Consider the following 20,582-nt stretch of genomic DNA (forward strand, 5'->3'; position numbering starts at 1 on the left):
ACAGGCCACGCTCTCATGAATACGACTTTACTGCTACTGCTGACCACAGCTCCACAGCGCGGTGACGAGCCGCAGCTCCGGAGTCGCTTCAACGTTCAAGGCCCGGCTCGCCCCGCTCGCCTCTTCGGCCAGGGAACTCCCTCCACGGCGAGCCTCAACTTCCTCCGGCGGGAAGGGGCGTCCTCTACTTCCTCCACCCGGCTCAACGGGACAACGCCTGCAGAGCACGCGGCAAGCGTGAAGGGCTCCAGTGACGCGCGCCGCGGTGGTGAGTAGCGGCTTTATTCCCGCCGGGGACCGACCGAGGGAACCGGAGGGAAGGAGCCGGCCGCCGCCCGGCCCCGCACGCACCTGCTCCTCCAGCCGCTCGATCTCCAGCTGGTTCTTCTCCTCCTCCTCGTCGTACTCCCACTCGTACTCCCCGGGGGAGCTCTCCGCCGAGGAAGCCATGGCGTACTCCTCGTCCCCATCGCTCTCACTCACGCCCTCCTCCTGCTGGTCCCACCCCGGCCCCACGGCCTTGTATGCCGCAGCGGCCACGGCCCGCGATAAAACCTTCCTCCTCGTCCTAGCCGTCTTAGCGTCGTCCTCCTCCTCGCCCTCCGCCGTGGGCCCGGCCTTCGGCTCAGGCTCCGCTTCCGAGGCCGCAGCTGCGGCCGCCGTCGCCATCTTGCGCCTCCAGTGACTCCCGGGTCTTCTCGCGGCCGCCGAAGACCCGCTGAAGTAGAAGCTGCCCGCGGCGGGCGCCTGACCAAAACTCCGCTCTCCCGGCCACCGAAAGGGAAACCGTGAACCTCGAGTGACGGGAAAACCCCAGAATGCATGGAGTTTCGTGTTGCTTTGACATAGGTGTAAAAGTGCTCGCAGAGAAAAAGCTCCCCAACACGGCATGTGTTCCGTTGCAACTTCGGGCAGAAGTTGGGTCTTTGCACCGGAAGTGGGGGCCGTAGAGGAAGTCACGGGGCGATGATTGAAGGCAACGATTTGGCGCCATCTTGAGAAGGTCAGAAGGAAATCTTGGAATAAAACGCGCGTCTTCCCGCCTAACCCGCCTAACCCGCCTAACCCGACCTGGAGCTTGGTTCAGCGTCCCCAGCATCTGAGCCTCAAACGAGGAAAAAAACCTCCAAGTCTTCAGGGAAGGATCGATCACACCACTCACGAGAAAACCCGTTTCCCAAAGAGATTCCTCCCCTTTATGTAATACCTGGTGCCTAAGTAAGCATTAAATACACGTGTGAGGTTTCTGGTTTTATAGGATCCTATTCTGCAAGCCGGTATTAATAAGTTTCATGACTAAGCGTTTCTTTGGAAACCCTTCATTTCCAGGCATTGTCACATAAGTAGGTCAGTTTGCTGCCTTATGAGAAGAGAAATAGATGCAGGCATATACATATATACTTTTTTAAAAAATCAGGGTATGGCGTGTTCGTTTCCTCAATTAAGCTCCATTTTTGAGGTAGGAAAATACTGTTTACGTGTTGCATTTCTCCCTCGTTAGTAAGGTTCATTATGTCGGGAACTCATGTGTTTTTCTTTTTCTTGCATCCCCGAAGCCTAGTACAGCGCCTTGACACACGGTAGGTAGGTACTCAAGTCGTACTTGCTCAATGCATGAATTGTCCTTGAATTAGTACAAAAGCGGGGATGGAAGCTTAAAGAGATGATGTCATAAGCCTAGGGCCACGCAGTGGAGAAGGTGCAGAATCAGGATTTTTAACCCAGGATTGCCCTTCTTTGAATCCCAACGGAGTCTGTCTGGGCAACCTTGGACAAGTTACTAAACCGGTCTGACCCTCAACTTCCCAAGCTGCACATGAGGTTGAGAAAAGTAGACTGGTTGATCCACCGCGCCGCATTCTGGCGATAGGGCTCGGTGAACACAAACCCGGGCCCCCACGCCCGCCGGAGGACACCGCCACCCCACCCCCGGGCGACAGCGCTGCACTCACAAGCCCTCCAACTTCAGGCTTTCAGTTCGGCGTCCCGCCCACCCCGGGGGGGCGTGGTCCAGACGGGGCCAGCGGCGGACACGTGCACCGAGCGCGAGGACGCAGGCGCGAAGTCGCGGTGACGTCAAAGGGCGCGCGCTCCAAGCCGGAGCCGACTCGCGGGCGCGCTCCTCCCCTCCGTGCGAGACCACTCGGCCTGCGCAGGCGCAAGCCCGGAAGATGGCGGCGGCTGGAGCTGGCCGTTTGAGGCGGGCGGCGTCGGCCTTGCTGCTCCGGAGCCCGCGCCTGCCCGCCCGGGAACTGTCGGCTCCGGCCCGGCTCTATCACAAGAAGGTAGGGACGGCTGAGGGGATGCGCGAGGCCCGCGATGGCAATGGGGCGGGAGGGCGAGGACCGCCGAGGGGACCCGGGTACGCCGGCGCTCCGCGGAGGCCCGGCCTGAGGAGGCGCGGCCGCGGGAGCCTCCTACTGCGGCCGGGGTACGGGCCTCCCTCTCGCGAGACTCGGACCGGACGAGGTTTCCCTCGCTGCGCGGCGACTGCCGGCGCCGCGGCCGGTGGGCGGCGCCCCCGGAAGGACGACGCTCTGGGACCCGCCGCCGACGCTCGCCGGCGCGGGCTTCGGCTTCAGCGGGGGCCGCTGCCTACCCAGATGGCCTCGGGCAGGTCCGTGCCCTGCCCTGCGTCGGACCTGCTTTCCCCGTTGGTAAAATGGAGGCTCAGGCAGCATTCCCCTCAACGGGATAGCTGTTCCGCCCTCGGCAGGGTGCCCGGCGCGTGGAAGTCATTCATGGTGCAGTTACTGTTGTAGGAGTGCGGAGGCTCCGAGGGGAGCAAGATACATAATCAGCAGGCACGATGTTTTAAATTCTTTATTTTTTTTCTTTTTTGGCGGGGGGGGGGTGGGGGGGTGGGAAGGCGTCGGGGAGTAGAGGTAGGTGCGTGGTTCGCAGCCCTTGCCTTCCGAGGGCGTCGAGTCCCCTAGACCTGAAACGTTCCCACTCGGGCATCGACTGAGGAACGCGGTGAACCAGCGTGAGGCCAAAAGTCCGGACGAGGGCCTGTCTTATAGGTGCTTGGGTTGGAGTCGAAATCCGTGGTCAGATGGGAAAAGAGACGGGAAGATCGGGACACTTAGGGCCGACTGGGAAACAAGCTCCGAGGTTCCCGTAAAGCCTTTCGCGCGCCGGGCCAGTCCGCCGGGACTTCGCCCCTCCCCTACCGAGGGGTGTGTTTTGTTGACAAAACAGGCTTTTTTGCGCTCCACGCACGTGCGCCGGGAGCCTCGCAGCCCGCAGGGCGCGCTGCTCCACCGGAGGGATGGCCCGGCCCTGAAGCCTGGCAGGAGGACTGGTCTCGTTTTAGCATAACAGACAGACGCCTTCCATAGCACTGTTCCTCGGGTAACATTCTCCTTGAGGCTTCCGGGAAGCCCTTTGATTGCTGGACCGTACTTATTTTTCGAAAATTATAATGGCTATCCTTTGAGCATGGATTTATTTGGAAATACCAGACATGCTGTTGGATCCCAAATCTGGTGACTTAGGCGGTAAAGATCAGGTAATTATTTGTGACTAAAAACCCTATGGAGTTAAGGCATGATTTTTGCCGATTTTTTTCTCCAGGAACTCCTATCTCTGAAGGTAGTTGGAGAAGCGGTACGAAAAAGATTGGTTCATAAAGTCTCATTGACATGAGGGTAAGCCTTCCTCCCCAGGTGACGTTTGCTGTTTAGGGACAGCCTGACAGGTTCAGCTTGCTGACTTCAAGGAGCTTACCATCAAGTTGGGGAGACCAGTAAAAAAAGAGGGATGGTACATTTCTCTTAACCTTCTCATTGCAGGTTGTTGATCATTATGAAAATCCTAGAAACGTGGGGTCCCTTGACAAGACATCAAAAAATGTTGGGACTGGATTGGTGGGGGCTCCGGCATGTGGTGACGTAATGAAATTGCAGGTACCGCTGGTTTTCATCTTTAGTGGTAATGGCAGCAATCCCTTTGCTCACACAGTGCTTCGTTGTTTACAAAGCATTTGCAAGCACAGCTTTCCGTTTGGTCTCTGGATTCCTGTGAGATGGTGGGATGGGTCAATGTTACTGATTATTAGGGTAGGGACTAAATCTTAGTTCTCCTTTCCTGCACACTGTGCTGACCCTGTATGGTGTCACTTTTCTACTCTATCAGTTTAAATTCCAACTCCAGCTAAGAAGAAAGTTTTGTGAATTTTACTGGTGAAAGGAAAACCACAACCATTCAGTTAGCGGTCCCCAGTGAGACAGGAAATACCACATACCAAGCTTCCCCCCCCCACCCCCAAAGTGGAAACAACACACAGATAGTAACTGGCACTTTGAGTAAACCTGTACCTTTGTCCACATCTTCATCATGGTGAGGGGACAGCTTGCTGGAGGTCTTCATGCCTGCCTTGGAAAACAGAAGGCAGGAGGGAACCACTAGATGTCATTTCATGCCAAACTAAAAAGCACTCACCAGAGACGGTTACTGCAGACTCCCCCCAGTGTGTAGAGATGCAGATTGAATGAGTAGCCAGGAGCAGAACTTCATAGCCAAAAAGCAGACTAGGGTTGCAAAACAAAAAAATGGGTAGCGGCATATTTTTTATCTTTACCAGATTAGGCCTGTATCATTTTGCTGATCGTTCCTACATTTGATTCTTCATCACTGAGCCCTTTTGACAAAGCAGATTCAGTAATTAATGTTAAAACTTAAGGTGTGGAATGCAAGACCAAAGCCCTTGGGGAGAGCCCCCAGTGAACCCCCGTAAATGCAGGATCTATGAGGCGGCATCAGGAACCACTGCTTAACACCTGTCTTTTTTCTAGATTCAAGTGGATGAAAAGGGGAAGATTGTGGATGCCAGGTTTAAAACATTTGGCTGTGGGTCTGCAATTGCCTCCAGCTCTTTAGCCACTGAATGGGTAAAAGGCAAGACGGTAAGGTTGCTTGTAGATGGACAGAATTAAATCATATTCTCAACAAACCTGCCTCTGAGTTAAGGGAGGGTCTAGTTATGGGGGGGCGGGGGGAGCGGCAGGTTTTTGTTTTTGTTTATAAAATATTCTAAGTTTTTTTTGTTTTTGTTTTTTTTAATTTCTCCTACTTGGGCTTTGATTAAATTCTCCACTTTGGGGATTATGGATAATTTTGTTAAGTGTTTTTTGTTTTGGGATCCCTGGGTGACGCAGTGGTTTGGTGCCTGCCTTTGGCCCAGGGCGTGATCCTGGAGACCCAGGATTGAATCCCACATCGGGCTCCCGGTGCATGGAGCCTGCTTCTCCCTCTGCCTATGTCTCTGTGCCTCTCTCTCTCTCTCTGTGACTATCATAAATAAATAAAAAAAAATTTTTAAAAAAAAGTGTTTTTTGTTTTGAGGGGGTTTTTGTTGATCATTTGTTTGGGGGTTTTGGTGGTATTTTGTTTACTTTTGAGAGGGGCAGAGGAAGAGAGAGGGTATTAAGCAGGCTCCACACCCAGCACAGAGACTGAGGCAGGCCTCAGTCTCATAACCCTTAGATCGTGACTTGAGCCAAAATCAAGAGTCAGACATTTAACTGACTAAACCACCCAGGCACACCTGTTTTGTTTTGTTTTTAGTTAAATAGAAAAAAGTCTTCACTTCCACCTCTAACAACAACAACAACAAAAACTATAAAGAAATCTCTGGCTTTCTCTGAGGTTGTTGATTATTATTTCTTAGGAGTCTAAAGGTGAGAGAGGTTGTATTGTCATTGGTATTCTTATTTATTACCTTCTATCATGTTTCAGGAAGGATTGCAGGTGGCTTATTATGATTCATGAAATAATGGACAAGCCTGTGCTAAAAGAGAGATTAAAGAATTAAAAACAGCAAAGATTAGGGGCAAAGTGATCAAATCAGGTGTTTGGTCAGCAGGCCCTCTGACGGTGGAAATGAGAGAGGCTGGAATGCCTTTTTTGTTTTCTCTGCCAAAGCCTCTTTCCCAGCAGCTGCAGAGTTAGAAGGTCCCAAACCCACTGAAGAGCTAGAGCTTCTAAAATCCAGTCATGAAAACCTCTCAGAAAAGCCAAACTATGGGGCTGCTTATCTTTGCAGCCCCGAGGGACAAGTTCAGGGAGCTGAGTCATGGAGGTGTGTGCTTGGGGAGCTGGGCAGCTCTACTGTAATGCAGTATGCCAGGTCATGTGCTGCCTGCTTCCTGTGGCTCAGGGCCTTCTGGCTGGCAAGCTCCTTTGGCAAGCATAGACCTGACCTGTTCTGGAGGAGGTGACTTTGAAGTGATTTGTTAAGAACTGTCCTCAGGGAAAGGGGAAGTGAGACAAGGCACCTTTGCTCCCAGGATCTGGCCTTTGAGTTGTAATCAGAAAGTGAAGGAAGAGAGCCTTTCTTTGACCTTGAGGTCCTCCTATCTGAGTTACCAGGAACAGAACGTAAAGCAGAATTATCCTTGAAGTCAGCAGAACTGAGAAACTGGGAAGCAGGTGGGCAAATCTGGCTTTCCTTAAGGCAGCAGGGCTCCATTCCCCATGGGCCTGCCTCATGCCCTTGAGCACTCAAGCAAACTCAAGCATCCTTTTCAGTCTGTTTTGAAGGCATAGATTGTCTTAGGTAGAAGATGATCACAAGACTGGTCTGTGCCACTGCCAAGTGCTGGAGTGCCACTGGCCTATTTGCCATCTCTCTGAGCCCCCTAACACCATTCAAACTTCTAGTTGATGGGATTTATTTTAAACATTTGGTATAAGACATCAGTGAAGCTGATATTCACAAAACCAGAATAGGAAATCACTGCTCTAAAACCAAAAGACTCCTATCACTGGCCTCAAGCAGACTTCTAAGAGATGTCTCACTGGCTGGCTTGTAGAAAAGGGTCTTTGCCGGCACTACTTACCCCAGCCAAGCAGTAGGGTGTGTATATTCCGTACTGGAGAGTCCTGGCTGTAGCCTTGATGCACAGTGAGTATCCTTTGGGGTTGGTAAATGGAAATCATCCCCCACCACCCTGTCCTGATGGCCTCTTTGGCCTCTTTTTTTTTTTTTTTTTTTATGATAGTCACACGGGGGGGGGGGTGGGGGGCGGGGCGTGCAGAGACATAGGCAGAGGGAGAAGCAGGCTCTATGCACCGGGAGCCCGACATGGGATTTGATCCCGGGTCTCCAGGATCGCGCCCTGGGCCAAAGGCAGGCACTAAACTGCTGCGCCACCCAGGGATCCCCTGGCCTTCTATTTTTATTGCTTGTTCCTCAAGCTAGAGCATTGCTAAAACTGTTAACTCTCACATACGCCTCTCAGGTGGAGGAAGCCTTGACCATCAAGAACACGGACATTGCCAAGGAGCTCTGCCTTCCCCCCGTGAAACTGCACTGCTCCAGTAAGTCTCTGCTCCAAAATGCCAACAAGCTTGCACAGTTAGGAGTAATTTTGTCATGGCATCAGCTGGCATTTGTGACAAAGTAATGGCGAGCCCGTTTTGGTTGTGGAGTTCATAACCTTTGGAATGGTTTAAGTCCCCAGGTCTCACAGCCATCTCAAGAGAGTCTTAGAGGAAGGAGTGTGTACTGGGTATCATGCCATGCTATGGCATCACTTCTAAGACTCAGAAACATTCTCTAGTCCACAGATAGTGTCATTACCTTTCCTTCTTACAGACAGGGAAGCAGGGCTCAGCTTAAAGTGCCTCAGTTACATGGCTTTTAAGTGGGAAAGTGAGGCCCTAAGCCCCAGTCTTTGATTCCAGAATCTGTGCTATTCCCACCCCATTGGAATCAAGGTAGGACCAATGAAGGAGAAAATTCAGCTTCTGCCATAATCCTGTCTGGTGCATGTAACATGTTACTGTGTCTGGTCTGCATCTATGTGTATGGGATGACTAAGCCCAGTTGTGCAACAGCCCCCTGTACACTGTTCTGAGAGAAAGCCCAGATGCCTAAAGACTTACACTTGGCTTTGCAGTTCAGTCTCTTGTCTTAAGTCTAAAGCTTTCTCATCTTCTCTCAACCTTCTAGGGGAAGGAGGGAATGAGAAACAGTAGCCTTACTTATTCATGGAGGTTTACTGACCAAATTAGTCAAAAACCAGCATTGAGCCAGGCCTCTTGCCAGCATAAGACTCATAGGGGAACTGAGTGCTGGGGCAGGGACATGCTAAAACAGTCGTCAGGCTGAGACTCGAGTTCTTTCCACCTGAGCTGGAATTTGAAGCACCCAGGAGCCAAGGCATAGCTTGTAAACATTTTCAGAAAACCCCCAGCCATTTCATTTGGCCTTCTTGGGTACTGCAACCGTCAGCTACTGCTCTCTGCCACTTGCTTGCTCTCTCTTGTCATTCCAACATTCTTAATTTCCGCCCCCCCCCCCCCAAAAGCCTCATTTTTAATATTGACTCCAAAGCCAAAGTTTTCAAACTTGGGATCACTAGAGAGTTATATGGCAGATGCCTCCTATCAACAGGGGGGCGGCATGGCCTAAGTTACGCCAGCTCACTCACCAGCATCCACTACACTTAGTGCTGACTTCATGTGAGCAGATGAAAACTAACATCTCTGGTGGCCCTCCGATACGTCAGAAGCTTTATTTTTTTTTAAACTTTTTTTTTAATTTTTATTTATTTATGACAGTCACACAGATAGAGAGAGAGAGGCAGAGACACAGGCAGAGGGAGAAGCAGGCTCCACGCACTGGGAGCCCGACGTGGGATTCGATCCCGGGTCTCCAGGATCGCGCCCTGGGCCAAAGGCAGGCGCCAAACCGCTGCGCCACCCAGGGATCCCCCAGAAGCTTTATTAAGTCCTCACACTATCCCAGCAAGGAAAGAACGCCCCAGTGTGATAGGACAGAGGGGGATTCCAGGAGACCAAGGGACCAGTCTTGAATCCCAGGTATTTTAAACACCAGCCTTTCTCCGAAGCCACCAGGCAAGAGTAATCAGGCTTAGGAAACAGATGGCTGGCTCTCCTGGCTTGCCCCTGGCCTCCAGCCCTGCCCAGCACCACTGCCCTCCGGCTTTTAAAGATGTGATTCCCAGACCTTCTATGTACAGTCTACACACTTAGGCTGTCTTTCCTTGTGCTCCTTCCAGTGCTGGCCGAAGATGCAATCAAGGCTGCCCTGGCTGATTACAAACTGAAACAAGAACCTAAGAAAGAAGAGGCAGAGAAGAAGTGAGCGCTCAATGAAGTGTCCAGCAGTGTCTGACACCCGCCACGTGGTCACTGTAGGCGTTCAGAAGCCCCTCACACTACAGTAAAACAGCTCTGAGACGCACAAAGCATTTGCTGGTCACATGGTGGCTCCAATGCAAGCAAAATACAGTTTATTCGTTCCAAGTCCTGTGCTTTCTTTCAGCCCACTTTATCGCCTTAATCCAGTTTGTGTATATTTTGAATTGTGTGCATGGCCTCAAAACTGAAATCAATCACGAAGTCTCAAGTGTGGTTAATCCACAAAGTGCTCAAATACCTAATCTCACCTGAATCTATCTTGAGGAAGATTACCAGTAGAAGGCCTTGGTATGATTATTTGATAGAACCAATTATTGTACATAAAACATTTGCGTATATAATATATATAATAAAGGAACATAAGATCATGTTTTTCTCTGATAAGCCTTGTCTCTTGGATCCCTCGCTCAACCCAGGGTCCTGCTCAGGGCCCCTTGGGGCTCCCAGGTACTAACCCGTGATGACCTCTGCACCTTTCTGAGCAAACTGGACAGGAAAGACCATGGATGGACAGATGGCTAGATGGGTATCACATTTTATGAAACGGTGAAGGTGAAAGGAAAGAGCCATTTCTTTTCATTATGCTTTGCGGTGTGTAAATTGACAAATCAACATGAGTCCAGAAGATTCTTTTTATAATTTCACTGGCTTGTGAAATACCGAAAGCTGAGAAAAACTGGCTTTGACAATCCCCTAAAGCTACAGACCAAATACAGAGCAACTGGAGGGTGGGGTGAGGAGGGAGAACCTATGTCTGGGCGGCACCTGTCTGCCAGGTGGTGGCCTTGTCACTTTGCCTTAGAGGTGTGGAGCTGGTGGCTGCAGCCTCCAGGCTGGGATGCCAAGCCAGAGCCATGGCCAGTACAGTGGTAGTGGTTGGACTGCCCTCTGGTGCTGTAGGATTTGCAGGTCCTTACATCTTCTACAAGCCATGAAGCATGTGGAGCCTCAGACAAAACAAGCTTTTCAAAGTCTACCAAAATCTGCCTTCAATGGTGGCTACTGCAGAGGTGACTTAGAACCCAAAATGACTAAACGGGAAGAAGCATTAACACAGGCATAAGCCACGAAACGTGAAAGAAGAGCTGCCCATCTATGCATGACGTTTTTAAAATCACCCAGATGGGAGGATCTCTGTAGATAGCAGCCAGAATGAATGAAGCTGAAGATTTTCTAAAAGGTGAAACGAAAGAAATGAATATATGGTGAATTTTAAGTTCTTAGGAGTTTATGTATAGAGGCACCAACTTTTTATAATAAAATGCCTCAGTAGGGGGAGAGAGAAAGCAGGAGCAGGGGTGGGAGGAAAGAAGCAGACTGCTGAGCAAGGAGCCCGATGTGGGGCTTGATCCAGGATGCCAAGATCACCCGAGCTGTAGGCAGACACTCAACTGACTGAGCTACCCAGACGCCCCTCAGCTACAAATTTTAAAAATGATTTAGCACAAGCTACATCAAAAACTTGGGTATGTTTCTTTGTATCTGAGGATTTTAAGTCAGATTAAAGAATATTTGGAGGCTAATAATTGTGGATACAATTTGAATAGAAACATATTATTTAACAAACAGTAATACCTATTTTGCAGCAAAGTGAACATGCCCATCTGTTCTCAAGGGGCCCCCAATCTAGTGGGAGAGTGACAAACGTAATTAAAATCTAATGTGATTAATACTGTGATGGAATTAGCACAGGTCCTTGTTCTCTCATTGGGAGAAAAGGCTGTCCAGGTTTCAGAGAACTGACCCAGCAGCTTGGAACCTTGAATTTAAAAGTGAATTTAGCCACAACTTTGACCCAAGGTGTGTGTATGTGTATATATATATATACATACATACATACCTAGATCAACTTCTTAGGTTGTATGTATCACTGACGGAATTCAGATTTCATACATTAAAGGCTGTAAGAGTATGATTTTAAAAACAACACCTGGGGGATGAATTGAAAATGGAGATTTAAAAAAAAAAAAGAAAATGGAGATTTCTAGACCCAACGTTTGGCTTTAGGTTCCTGCCTGTGACTTCTGATGGCCTCCCAACATGGTTCTGGGTGGTGGAGGAGCCAGGTCACAGGGAAGACACTGCTTTTGTCCATTCTCTGTCCTGCTGCACGCAGGTGTGATAGTCAAGTAGTTCATTGAGAATTGTCGCATGTACAGCGACCTGAGGCTTAAAAAAATCTCCATCCCTGGCCCCAGCATGAATAACATCCTGCCTGCCATCCCTCTGACCCTCTTCTGCACCCACCCCTAAGGTTGTGTCTTTCATTCCAAGGTACCCACAGTCCTGCATCAGCCAAAATCCCACTAAAGGAGGCCCAACTTTCTAGCAAAAACATGATCTTAAAGTACCAGCTAACCAGGGCATCTGGGTGGCTCAGGTCATGATCCCAGGGTCCTGAGATTGAGTCCCACATTGGGCTCCCTGCAGGGAGCCTGTTTCTTCCTCTGCCTATGTCTTATGAATAAATAAAATCTTTTATAAATAAAGTACCAGCTAACCATCTCAAATTTTCAACTCTTCAAAAGTAGAATAGTAGTTTTTTCCAATGGTGGTATTTCGTTCAGGCATGGGCTAGCTATCTCTTCTCTTTTGTTTAAAAACAGAAAGAAAAAAAAAAAAAGAAGACCTCTGAGTCCTGAAGAAGGGCACAGAACTTCAAAGGCCATTCCCTCCACAGCCTGTGGAGAGGGCCACAGAGCAAGGCCTTTATAAGAATCTCAAATTAGGGCCGCCGGGAGGAGCCATGTCAAATTGTCCTGTGTGGTGCATTCTACTATTTAATTCACAATCCCTCTAGGCTAAGCTGGTCTTGTTCCCTTCTTCATTATATGTGGCAACACTGCAATTCCCCACCGCTTTTCTTTGTAATTTAAAAAATGAGACCTTTCTGTCCCAGTTTGCATCCTCTGAGAATTGAATCAGAATTCTACACATCACAGGCCGCACACAAACAACTTGGGCAATGTTACCAGAACAGCCCAAACCTCAAAATATGTGGTTGTGCAGCTCAAAGAAATGAATTTTTTTGGACTTCTAGTCAAGACTGCCTCCCCCCTTTGCCCAGACAAATCTAGTTTTCACCACACGAGGGCATCGCGTACTCCTCAATGAGCCTAAAGCTAGGTCTGAGCACCCCTGAGTAAAACTTCCCCTCCCCCAGGAAGATGGGGACACAGAAGTTACCAGAGTGTATCTGGCATCCATGCCCTATACCAAATGGATAATCTGTTCCTTCTCATTGACAACCCTCTAAGGGGCACTTTATTTAAACGGACTCAAGCCAAAGCCCATGCTTCTCCTTCCTGGCTTCCTTCTCACAGGACACACCAAAGGTTCCGACTGACCGCGCATCAGAGGCTCCCCAGGGCCTTCAGCCCTCACACAAAGAAGATAAACCAACACAGGATAGGCCCCAATCCATTTATCTGGCCACCTCGCCACCAAGCACTATGGCCCTTAGCTAGCTGTGCGTCAGAGTCATCTGGGAACCCGGTTTAACCCCGATGCCCCCATTAAATCTGACGTCCTGGAGGTGGAGTGTGGGCGCTGGTATGCTTTTAAGGCTCCCCAGGAGTTTCCAGTGTATACTCTGCAAATCAATTTGCTACAATTATTTCAGTGGATGCTCACAGTCCTGTGAGGAGGTGTCACTTCTCATCTCCAAAAGACCTCCTGAGTCCCTTCCACTCTGCCCCTCAGTGTCTGCCTCCATCTAGAACTTCATTGCCTCTCCTGGCCTCTCCACTGGTCTCCCTGCCTCCAGCCTCACTGCTGGAATTGACTTTGCACATGACTGCCAGAGGGTCTTCCTAAATCAAAGTGACCCTGTCCATGGCTCCCTGGTGCACTTTACACAAATTCAAGACTTCCTACCACATTGATGGATTTGCTCCAGGATGCCGAATCTTACCATTAGGCCTTTCTCTTGCTGTTTCTTCTGCCAGGAATGCCCTTGCCAGACGTCTTCTCTTAACCTCCGTTCAGCCTGGGAGCTTCAACTCCGGCATTACCTCCTCTGAGAAGCCTTCCAGGTTGTCCCAGGCTGAGCTAGGTGCCATTCTCTGTTCCCACAATCCCCTATACTTCTTAATCCCATGTGCCAGGGACAGCGTTGTAATTTGCTGTTCTCTTGTCTTTCCATATCATGATACAGACACTGAGTCTTTTTTTTTTCAATTTTAAATAGGTAGCATGCCTCAAGAAAAAAATTCAAACAGCCTGAAATGAAAGAGTGCTACATAAATTTCCTTGCCATCCCTAATCTTTCAGGCTCCTTCCCCAGAGGCAATCTCTGATACTCGTTTCTTAGATGTCCTTCCAGAAATTCTCTCCGCAAATCAAAGTATACATGTGTTTAAATAGACTGTCCTCATTTCTTTTTTTACACAGGTGGTAACATGCTATACATATTTCCGCCATGTTTATTTTCCTCTTGACCATTTTTCTGAAGACCATTCCCTATCTGTTCCTATAGACTTGCCACATTCTAAACAGCTGCACAGCATTCCATGTATGAAGGTCCGTAGTTTAGTTTTCTGTTGATGATTGTGTAGATTCTTTTCATAGCAATGTCCCAATTAGGGGACCCAGCATCTGGTACAGTTCTTAATCTACTAGGGGACTCCCTGAATGGTAATTGAGTGCATGGATGGATGGATGGATGGATGGATGGATGGATGGATGGATTGGTGGGTGGGTGGGTGGGTCGATAGGTGAATGGATGGATGGATTCATGGGTAAGTAGATGGATGGGTGGGTTAGTGGATGAATAGGTCAATGGATGCATGGATGGATAGAAGAATGTGTGAGTGGTTGGGTGAGTGGATAGATGGATGGATGAATGGATAGATACGGTAGGGATCTATCAATGGATAGATGGATAGGTGGATTAATGGGTAAATGGATACATAGATGGACAGTGGTGGATGGATGGAGAGATGGATGGATGGATGGATGGATGGATAGATGGATGGATGGATAAACAGGATCAGAATGGTTAAATAACTTGCCCCAGATGACACAGCTAGGATGCAGTAGGTAAGCACTCCAATAATGTCCCCTATCCCCCTCTCACTCCTTTCAAAGCACCACACCGCAGCAATGACCATGTCTCTAATTTAACCTTTTCTAGATGTTATTCTTGGATTTGGGCCACTTGGGACCACATCAGAATGCACAGTTTTAGAACCTCACATTAAGCATGTCCTGTCAAAACTTGCTGTCTCTATCTTGGAGTCTTCTTTAAAAGCCAAGCAAATGAGAGGCGCCTCTTGATAACTGAGGCTCCTTCAACTTGAGGCAGGATTGCAGACTCTGTGTCTATCCTCATGGCAGGAAAGAATGCTTCTAGGTCCCACTGAGTCTTGGTAGAGTGAGGAAGACCCTACAGGCAAGCTCCAACCCCAAGCAGGAGATAGATGTGGAGTGCATTCCTCATCCATGGCTCTTTCTGGCCTATCTCCTTGCTTTCTCCTCGCTCCAAGGTGACATCAGCCAACCCTCAAAAAGCCACCTCCCCAGAGAATGTGGTCCCCACACAGGGAGGCAGCAGCAGGGCAAAGTTGAGTGAGCTGGGAATGCTGGAATCACACAGGGTGGGTTCAAATGCCGGCTGTCCGTGCATGACCCTGAACAAGAGACTCCAAACATCCCAGGCCTCGGCTTACTCATTTGCAAAATGGTAATGATAATCTTACCTGCCCAGTCAGACTGACAGGACCATTAAATGGGACAATGCAGTAAAGTGCATGATACAAAGAGCTCATCATTGTCACGGCGTCTGTTAGGATCACACACAATAGTTCAGCCCTGACTACATACCAGGCACAATTGCCCGGTGTTGTTACAGAGGAGCTCACTGACTCCCCGCAGGAAGCCTAACATGCTATTATTATCCCATTTTATAGATGAAGAAACTAAAAGGTAAAGTGGCATGTCCAAGATCACACAGCCAAAAAGTAACAGACGAGATTGGAGCCCACGGCTGTCTGAGCCAGAGTCCCAGCACCCTGCTTGCTACTACTCGACTCCATTCTCTCTACTGCCCTGATTCCTATCAGCATTGGTATCATCATGGCTATTATGGATAGTAACTGTTGTTACTCTTACTCCTACTGTTTGCTGCTACTACTACTGTTACTCTTTTTAAAATACTAGAACCTCAAGACTTCCAACCTATGGTATCTTTGCCATGAGACCGGCCCTCACAGTAAGGCCTAGTCTGCAGAGCCCTAGTCTGGCTGCCCCAGCGCAGGACACACACAGATGTGACTTCTGTCACACACGGCTTGTTGGGCAAGCTCCTTTCACAGTGCTTGGCCAACCACAGGCATGGCTCTCCCCCAGATCCAGCCTCAGATACCACCACTACCCTCCCCGCCCAGCTATCTTTGGAAAGCTCTAGGTCCTGCCCTCACCTCAGAGAAGCCCAGGTCCCAGAATAACTCTAAAAGGCCCCTACAGTGAGGACAACTATTACTGCCCTAGAGCTGCTGGTGCCAAAGAAGTTCCAGGGGCCTCCCGTCCTGCCCCTGGTACCTCAAGCCAATGGGTCACAGGAAGCCCCAATGGGGACACTGGGCTAGACCCCCCCTCTTCACAAATGCCTCCCCACCATATGTAGCCCTATGTCACTGGCCCCTTTGAATATGACCACAGGGCCTTAGGGAGCAACCCTGGATGCGGACCTGGGGGCTTGGGTTCTGATCCCAGCTCTGCCATGATCTCTGCATGTGACCTTAAGTGGGTACTGAACCTTTCTGAGCCTTGATTTCCCTTTCTGAAAAATCAGCAGAAAACCAGCTCCTAAGTCATAGGATTGTTGTGAGGATTGAATGAATTATGACGTGTCAAGTGAAACACAGAACCAGGCATGCAGTAAGAGCTCAATAAATGTTAACTGTCATCACCCTTACCATCACCCTGCCCACCATCAGAAGCAGCACCACCATCATCCTCTTTACCATCACCACCATGCCCATCATCATCACCATGATCCCCATCATCATTACCACCATCATTGTCACCCCCATCATCACCACGATAATCACCATTACCACCCTCCCTATCATCATCCTTACCATCACCACCACCACCACCATCAGCAGTATCACTCCCATCATCATCATCACCATCATCATCATCATCATTGTCAATACCATCACCACCATGAGCAGCACCATCACCAAATTCAGCAGCAGCAACAGCACTGTCACCATCATGGTTATCCCCATCATCACTGTCCCCATTATCACTGCTAAATAGTGTTCCCCCCAAATCCATACAGTGAAACCCTAACCTACAACATGACTATCTGAAGATCAGGTCTCTAGGAGGGAATTATGGTTAGATGAGGTCATAAGGGTGGAGCCTTACAATAAAGATCCCTCTGCATGGTCTCTGAGGAAAGACCATGTGAGGACAAAGCGGCCATGTACAGGCCAAGAAGAAAGCCCTCACCAGAAACTGATCCCTGTCCAAACCTTGACCTTAAACTTTCCAGCCTCCAAAACTATCAGAAAGTAAATTTCCATTGCTTAAGCCATGTGGTCTGGGGTATTTCGCTCTGGCGGTGCAAGCAGATGGATACATCTACCATCACCACCACCACCATCACCATCACTGTTATAAGTCAGATTCCCCAGGAAGCTGACTCTGAGATGGAACTCAGCATGAAGGGTGTTTATTTGGGAGTAGTCCTGGTATCAACACCTGTGGAAGGGTGGTAAGAAATCAGGATTGGGCAGAGAAAAGAGATAGGCAGCAGTGTACCCCTGACAAAAGTGCCCGTCAATCCCACGGGAGCTCTAAATCTGAGAGCCCCTCAGAGTTGTCCTGCATCCAGGCCCCTGTCACTTACAATCTCTAGAATGTACCACAATATTGAGTTCAGGACTTCATCTTCCCACTCATTTTCTAAAGGAGATGTGCAAAGTACAAGAAGAGGAGCCAAGTGCTTACCACCAATGAATAAATCATTAATGGTGGAATTCCAGGCATCTGTTGGGTTTACTATCTCGGGGCAAAGGAGCTTTGTGGGAGCTTCTCACACTGTCCCACTTGCCTTGCAGCCCCAGAGTCCTGTTCACTTTCCCACAACAGCCGGGCCCCTGGGACCATCTCCCTTTGAGTGGGTACTCATCCATTTTAACCCCAAAGGCTTGGGACAGCTTGGCCCTGCTTCTTGGCAAAACTTCTTGGGCGGTCGCTGGGATCTGTCTCCTCTTGACCTTTCCCACTCTTTTTTCTAAGGAGCTGAACCAAAGGACGATCTGCTCGTGCAAGCGAGTCCTTTTCTGGCCAAGCTGATGGAGCTGAGGGCCTCAGGGAGAGAGCCTGGGTCAGGGTCGCTTGTGTTGCATGGCCACGGACAAGCGTGGCCTCTCTCATTTAGAAAATCTTCAAGGGGCTGTTACAGGGCAAAATGAGGTCACATGATCATCCACAGGACAGGCCCTTAGCAGGCACCACAGGGCAGAAGGAAAAGTCAGGATTTATGCTAAGCAACAGCTTCCTGAACCTCTTTGGCCCCTCAGGCCTTACCTGCCTACTTATTGCTCCACTCACCCCATTCCACCTCCAGTGGCCTCCTTGCCATCCCTCAGACTCACCAAGCTCATTCCCATCTCAGGGCCTTTGCACTTGGTGGCCCCTCTGCCCAGAGCCCCCTTCCCCAGAGCTTCCCAAGGCTGCCTCCTCCATTGGGGCCCTACCTCACCCCATCCCCCAGGATTATGGTAGAAACCCATACCTACTCCCTAGCTCATCACCCTCGTCCATTTTCTCCACCGTATACAGCCTCACCTTGCTCAGAGAGGGTATGTCTGAGGATTCAACACTCAATCTCCAATGCCTAGAACAGACTGTGTACAATACGGGAGGCCCTCCCAAAGGCTCGTTCTGGCCACGGGTCCTAAGAAAGCTCGAGGCAAAAGAGACCTGTTCTTACTCCCTGGGCAAATCTTTCTCCCGCTCTGTATTTGCAGTTTCTCTGCAAAATGAGGGGATTGGACCCAATGACTCCATATTCCCTTCCAGCTCAAACAAAAAGATTCCACAAACTTGGACAACTTCTCATTTTAGCCAATAACCAACTCATGCCAGAACATGATTCATCTCTGCCGATTTCGCCTAGCAACCAGCCCTTCCCCCCTCACCCGGAATCAACCCCCCCCAAAGAAAAATTTTTCCCCCACCACACACTTGGCCCGCCTTCCCCCACCCCTCCGCTGGCATCCTGGAGAGGAATGCAAGGCTTCGAGGTCCCCCGCCCCCCCCACCCCGTCTGTCTGCCACCAACATTTTAACGCAACCTCAGAATGTCTCGGGCTATGTCTGGAACAAGCTGAGGAGAGCTGTTCCCCCTCGGGATTAGTACAGGAAACAGCAGCAGAAGTCAGGCAGGCAGAAAGCGCTGACCCAGCACCGGGAGATCATTTCTATTCCGATGCCTCACCCTCCTCAGGCCTTGAACAGTGTCTGCGTTTCAGGGAGGAAGAAAGGAGAGGCCGGGAAAGTGAACAAGGCAGCGGGAAGGCTGCACTCCCGAGACAAAGCCAGCCCATTCGGATTGCCCGAGGGCCGTTTGCCCCCAGGTCCCCACCCTGAGAAAAGGGACTGGTCTCATCTTAGGAGATACTGGAAAGCATTTAATAAACTTCATTACCCGTTTGTGACACAAAATCTTGGCAATCTAAGAATAGAAAGGAATTTCCTCAACTTGAAAAAGGATATTTACCAGAAAACTAATAGCAAGTGATTTGTCCACTGGGAAGCTTTGGAAGTATTACCATTAAGATCAGGCACAAGACAAGGACGTCCACCACCGCCGCCACCACCACCACCACCATCACTGCCATCACCTATACCTCCTTAACCACCACTCCACCATCACCTCCACCATCTCACTATTACCTCCACCATCATCACCATCACCACCATTGCCTCCACCATCATCACCATCCCCTCCACTGCCTCCACCATCACCACCTCCACCATCATCAACATCACCTCCACCGCCCCCACCATCACCACCACCTCCACCATCATCATCACCTCCACCATCACCACCATCACCTCCACTATCACCACCACCTCTACCATCACCTCCACCATCACCACCATCACCATCACCTCCACCACCACTTCCACCACCTCTACCACCACCATCTCCACCATCACCACCACCTCTTCTACCACATCCCCAACTCTACCAACACTCCACCTCCATCTCTTCTTCTACTATCACTCCACCACCTCTGCCACTATTCCTACCTCTACCTCTACCTCTACCATCATGACCACCTCCATCACCATCACCTCCACCAGTCAATATTGATGACAGTCAGGGGGCCTGGGTTGAAGACCTGCCTGCCTCGGCCATTGCCTTTTGGATAACTTTGAGTCTCATTTTCCATTGTAGCTTGAGTGGTAGGACTGTGCCAACTGTTTGCAAACTACACTCCACTGAGGGCCAGGGGCACCTGCAGGGGAGCACAGGGAGACAAACAGGTGCCTTCAGAGTAGCCCATCCCCCTTCCAAAATGTAGCTCTTTTTTCATGCAACTTATGTTAGGATTCCTGGTGAGAGTTAATTAGAACAGAGGATTCTGTGGCTCAAAAGAGTTGAAAATCAGTGGATACACAATCAATACAAGCAGAGACTAAGGACAGAAACAAGTAATTCATGGGAGAAGTACTCTGTAAGGAGAGAGTTCCCCTTCTCACCAGTATTCAGACAGCCCTACCTAACCCACCAATGGAATACCACTTCTCACCTATTGGATCGGAAAAAGCCTGAATGCCAGCAGTGTCGTCAAGGATGTAGCGAAATGGGGGGTCCTTCTAGACCAAGATGGGAATGGAAACTGGTGCTGCATCTTGGACAAGTCATTTGACAGCATCTGTGAGCAGGCTATGCATGTTCCTTTGACCTGGCAATCCCACCAGAAGGACCTACAGGCAGGAGCACTCCCTGGGTCTGCAAAGACAGGCACCTGGAGGACGCCCTTGGAAATGTGTGAGGACACAGGGCCACCCAGCTCTGCCATCTGTGACCTCCCTTCATGAGCTCACCCAGGGCCTGCTGCAGCCCCTGTACCTACCCAGGGGAACCCCGAACTGGCTCCATTCTGGGGACACCTGAAGCCCAGGTGACCGGAAGTCCTCACCTCAGTCACACACCTGTCTTGTGTGTATAAGTCCATCACGCCAGGGCTGCTCCCTGGAGCTCAGAGCCCTTTCCATTCTCATAAGGTAGACCACAAGGAGGTTGAGCTCCCAGGGCAGACCTAGGATCTGAGCCCTCTCCCCCACGTGCCGGCTGTGTAACCTTGGACAAGTCACCTCACCTCTGTCAACAATTCGCCAGAGCAGGGATGGTTTCCTCGCCAGCTAAATGAAGCTGATCA

At 49.9% G+C, this 20,582-nt stretch overlaps 2 protein-coding genes and 1 pseudogene across 3 annotated transcripts in view; 2 read left to right on the plus strand and 1 right to left on the minus strand.

Annotated features, from left to right (window-relative positions):
- The window catches only part of SART3 (spliceosome associated factor 3, U4/U6 recycling protein), a 38,316-nt gene extending 36,485 nt beyond the window's left edge, over nucleotides 1–1,831 (minus strand). The window contains exon 1 of one of the 2 annotated variants that reach the window (XM_055322298.1): nucleotides 352–1,831. In XM_055322298.1, the coding sequence (XP_055178273.1) occupies nucleotides 352–891 (540 nt within the window). In that variant the 5' untranslated portion in view covers nucleotides 892–1,831. The remainder of the gene's footprint in view (nucleotides 1–351) is intronic. The other variant, XM_055322299.1, reaches the window with a different exon arrangement.
- Nucleotides 1,832–2,128: 297 nt separating this feature from the next.
- ISCU (iron-sulfur cluster assembly enzyme) lies at nucleotides 2,129–9,541 on the plus strand. The gene is made up of 5 exons (XM_055322300.1): nucleotides 2,129–2,285; nucleotides 3,795–3,908; nucleotides 4,797–4,907; nucleotides 7,245–7,323; nucleotides 9,030–9,541. The coding sequence occupies exons 1-5, from the start codon at nucleotides 2,172–2,174 to the stop codon at nucleotides 9,113–9,115; spliced, it is 504 nt and encodes a 167-aa protein (XP_055178275.1). The 5' UTR covers nucleotides 2,129–2,171; the 3' UTR covers nucleotides 9,116–9,541.
- A 484-nt stretch (nucleotides 9,542–10,025) lies between these two features.
- LOC129508350 (mitochondrial import inner membrane translocase subunit TIM14-like) lies at nucleotides 10,026–10,832 on the plus strand (annotated as a pseudogene).
- The last annotated feature ends 9,750 nt before the right edge of the window (nucleotides 10,833–20,582 follow it).

The sequence above is a fragment of the Nyctereutes procyonoides genome, unplaced genomic scaffold (assembly GCF_905146905.1).
Source record: "Nyctereutes procyonoides isolate TBG_1078 unplaced genomic scaffold, NYPRO_anot_genome, whole genome shotgun sequence".
In the NCBI taxonomy this organism is placed as follows: Eukaryota; Metazoa; Chordata; class Mammalia; order Carnivora; family Canidae; genus Nyctereutes; species Nyctereutes procyonoides.

Bases quoted from the DNA above. Each gene is read 5' to 3' on its own strand.
- ISCU (XM_055322300.1), top strand. From the start codon at position 2,172: ATGGCGGCGGCTGGAGCTGGCCGTTTGAGGCGGGCGGCGTCGGCCTTG. The intron at 4,908-7,244 runs GTAAGGTTGCTT...TACGCCTCTCAG, and splicing joins AATGGGTAAAAGGCAAGACG to GTGGAGGAAGCCTTGACCAT. The intron at 7,324-9,029 runs GTAAGTCTCTGC...TGCTCCTTCCAG, and splicing joins CGTGAAACTGCACTGCTCCA to TGCTGGCCGAAGATGCAATC.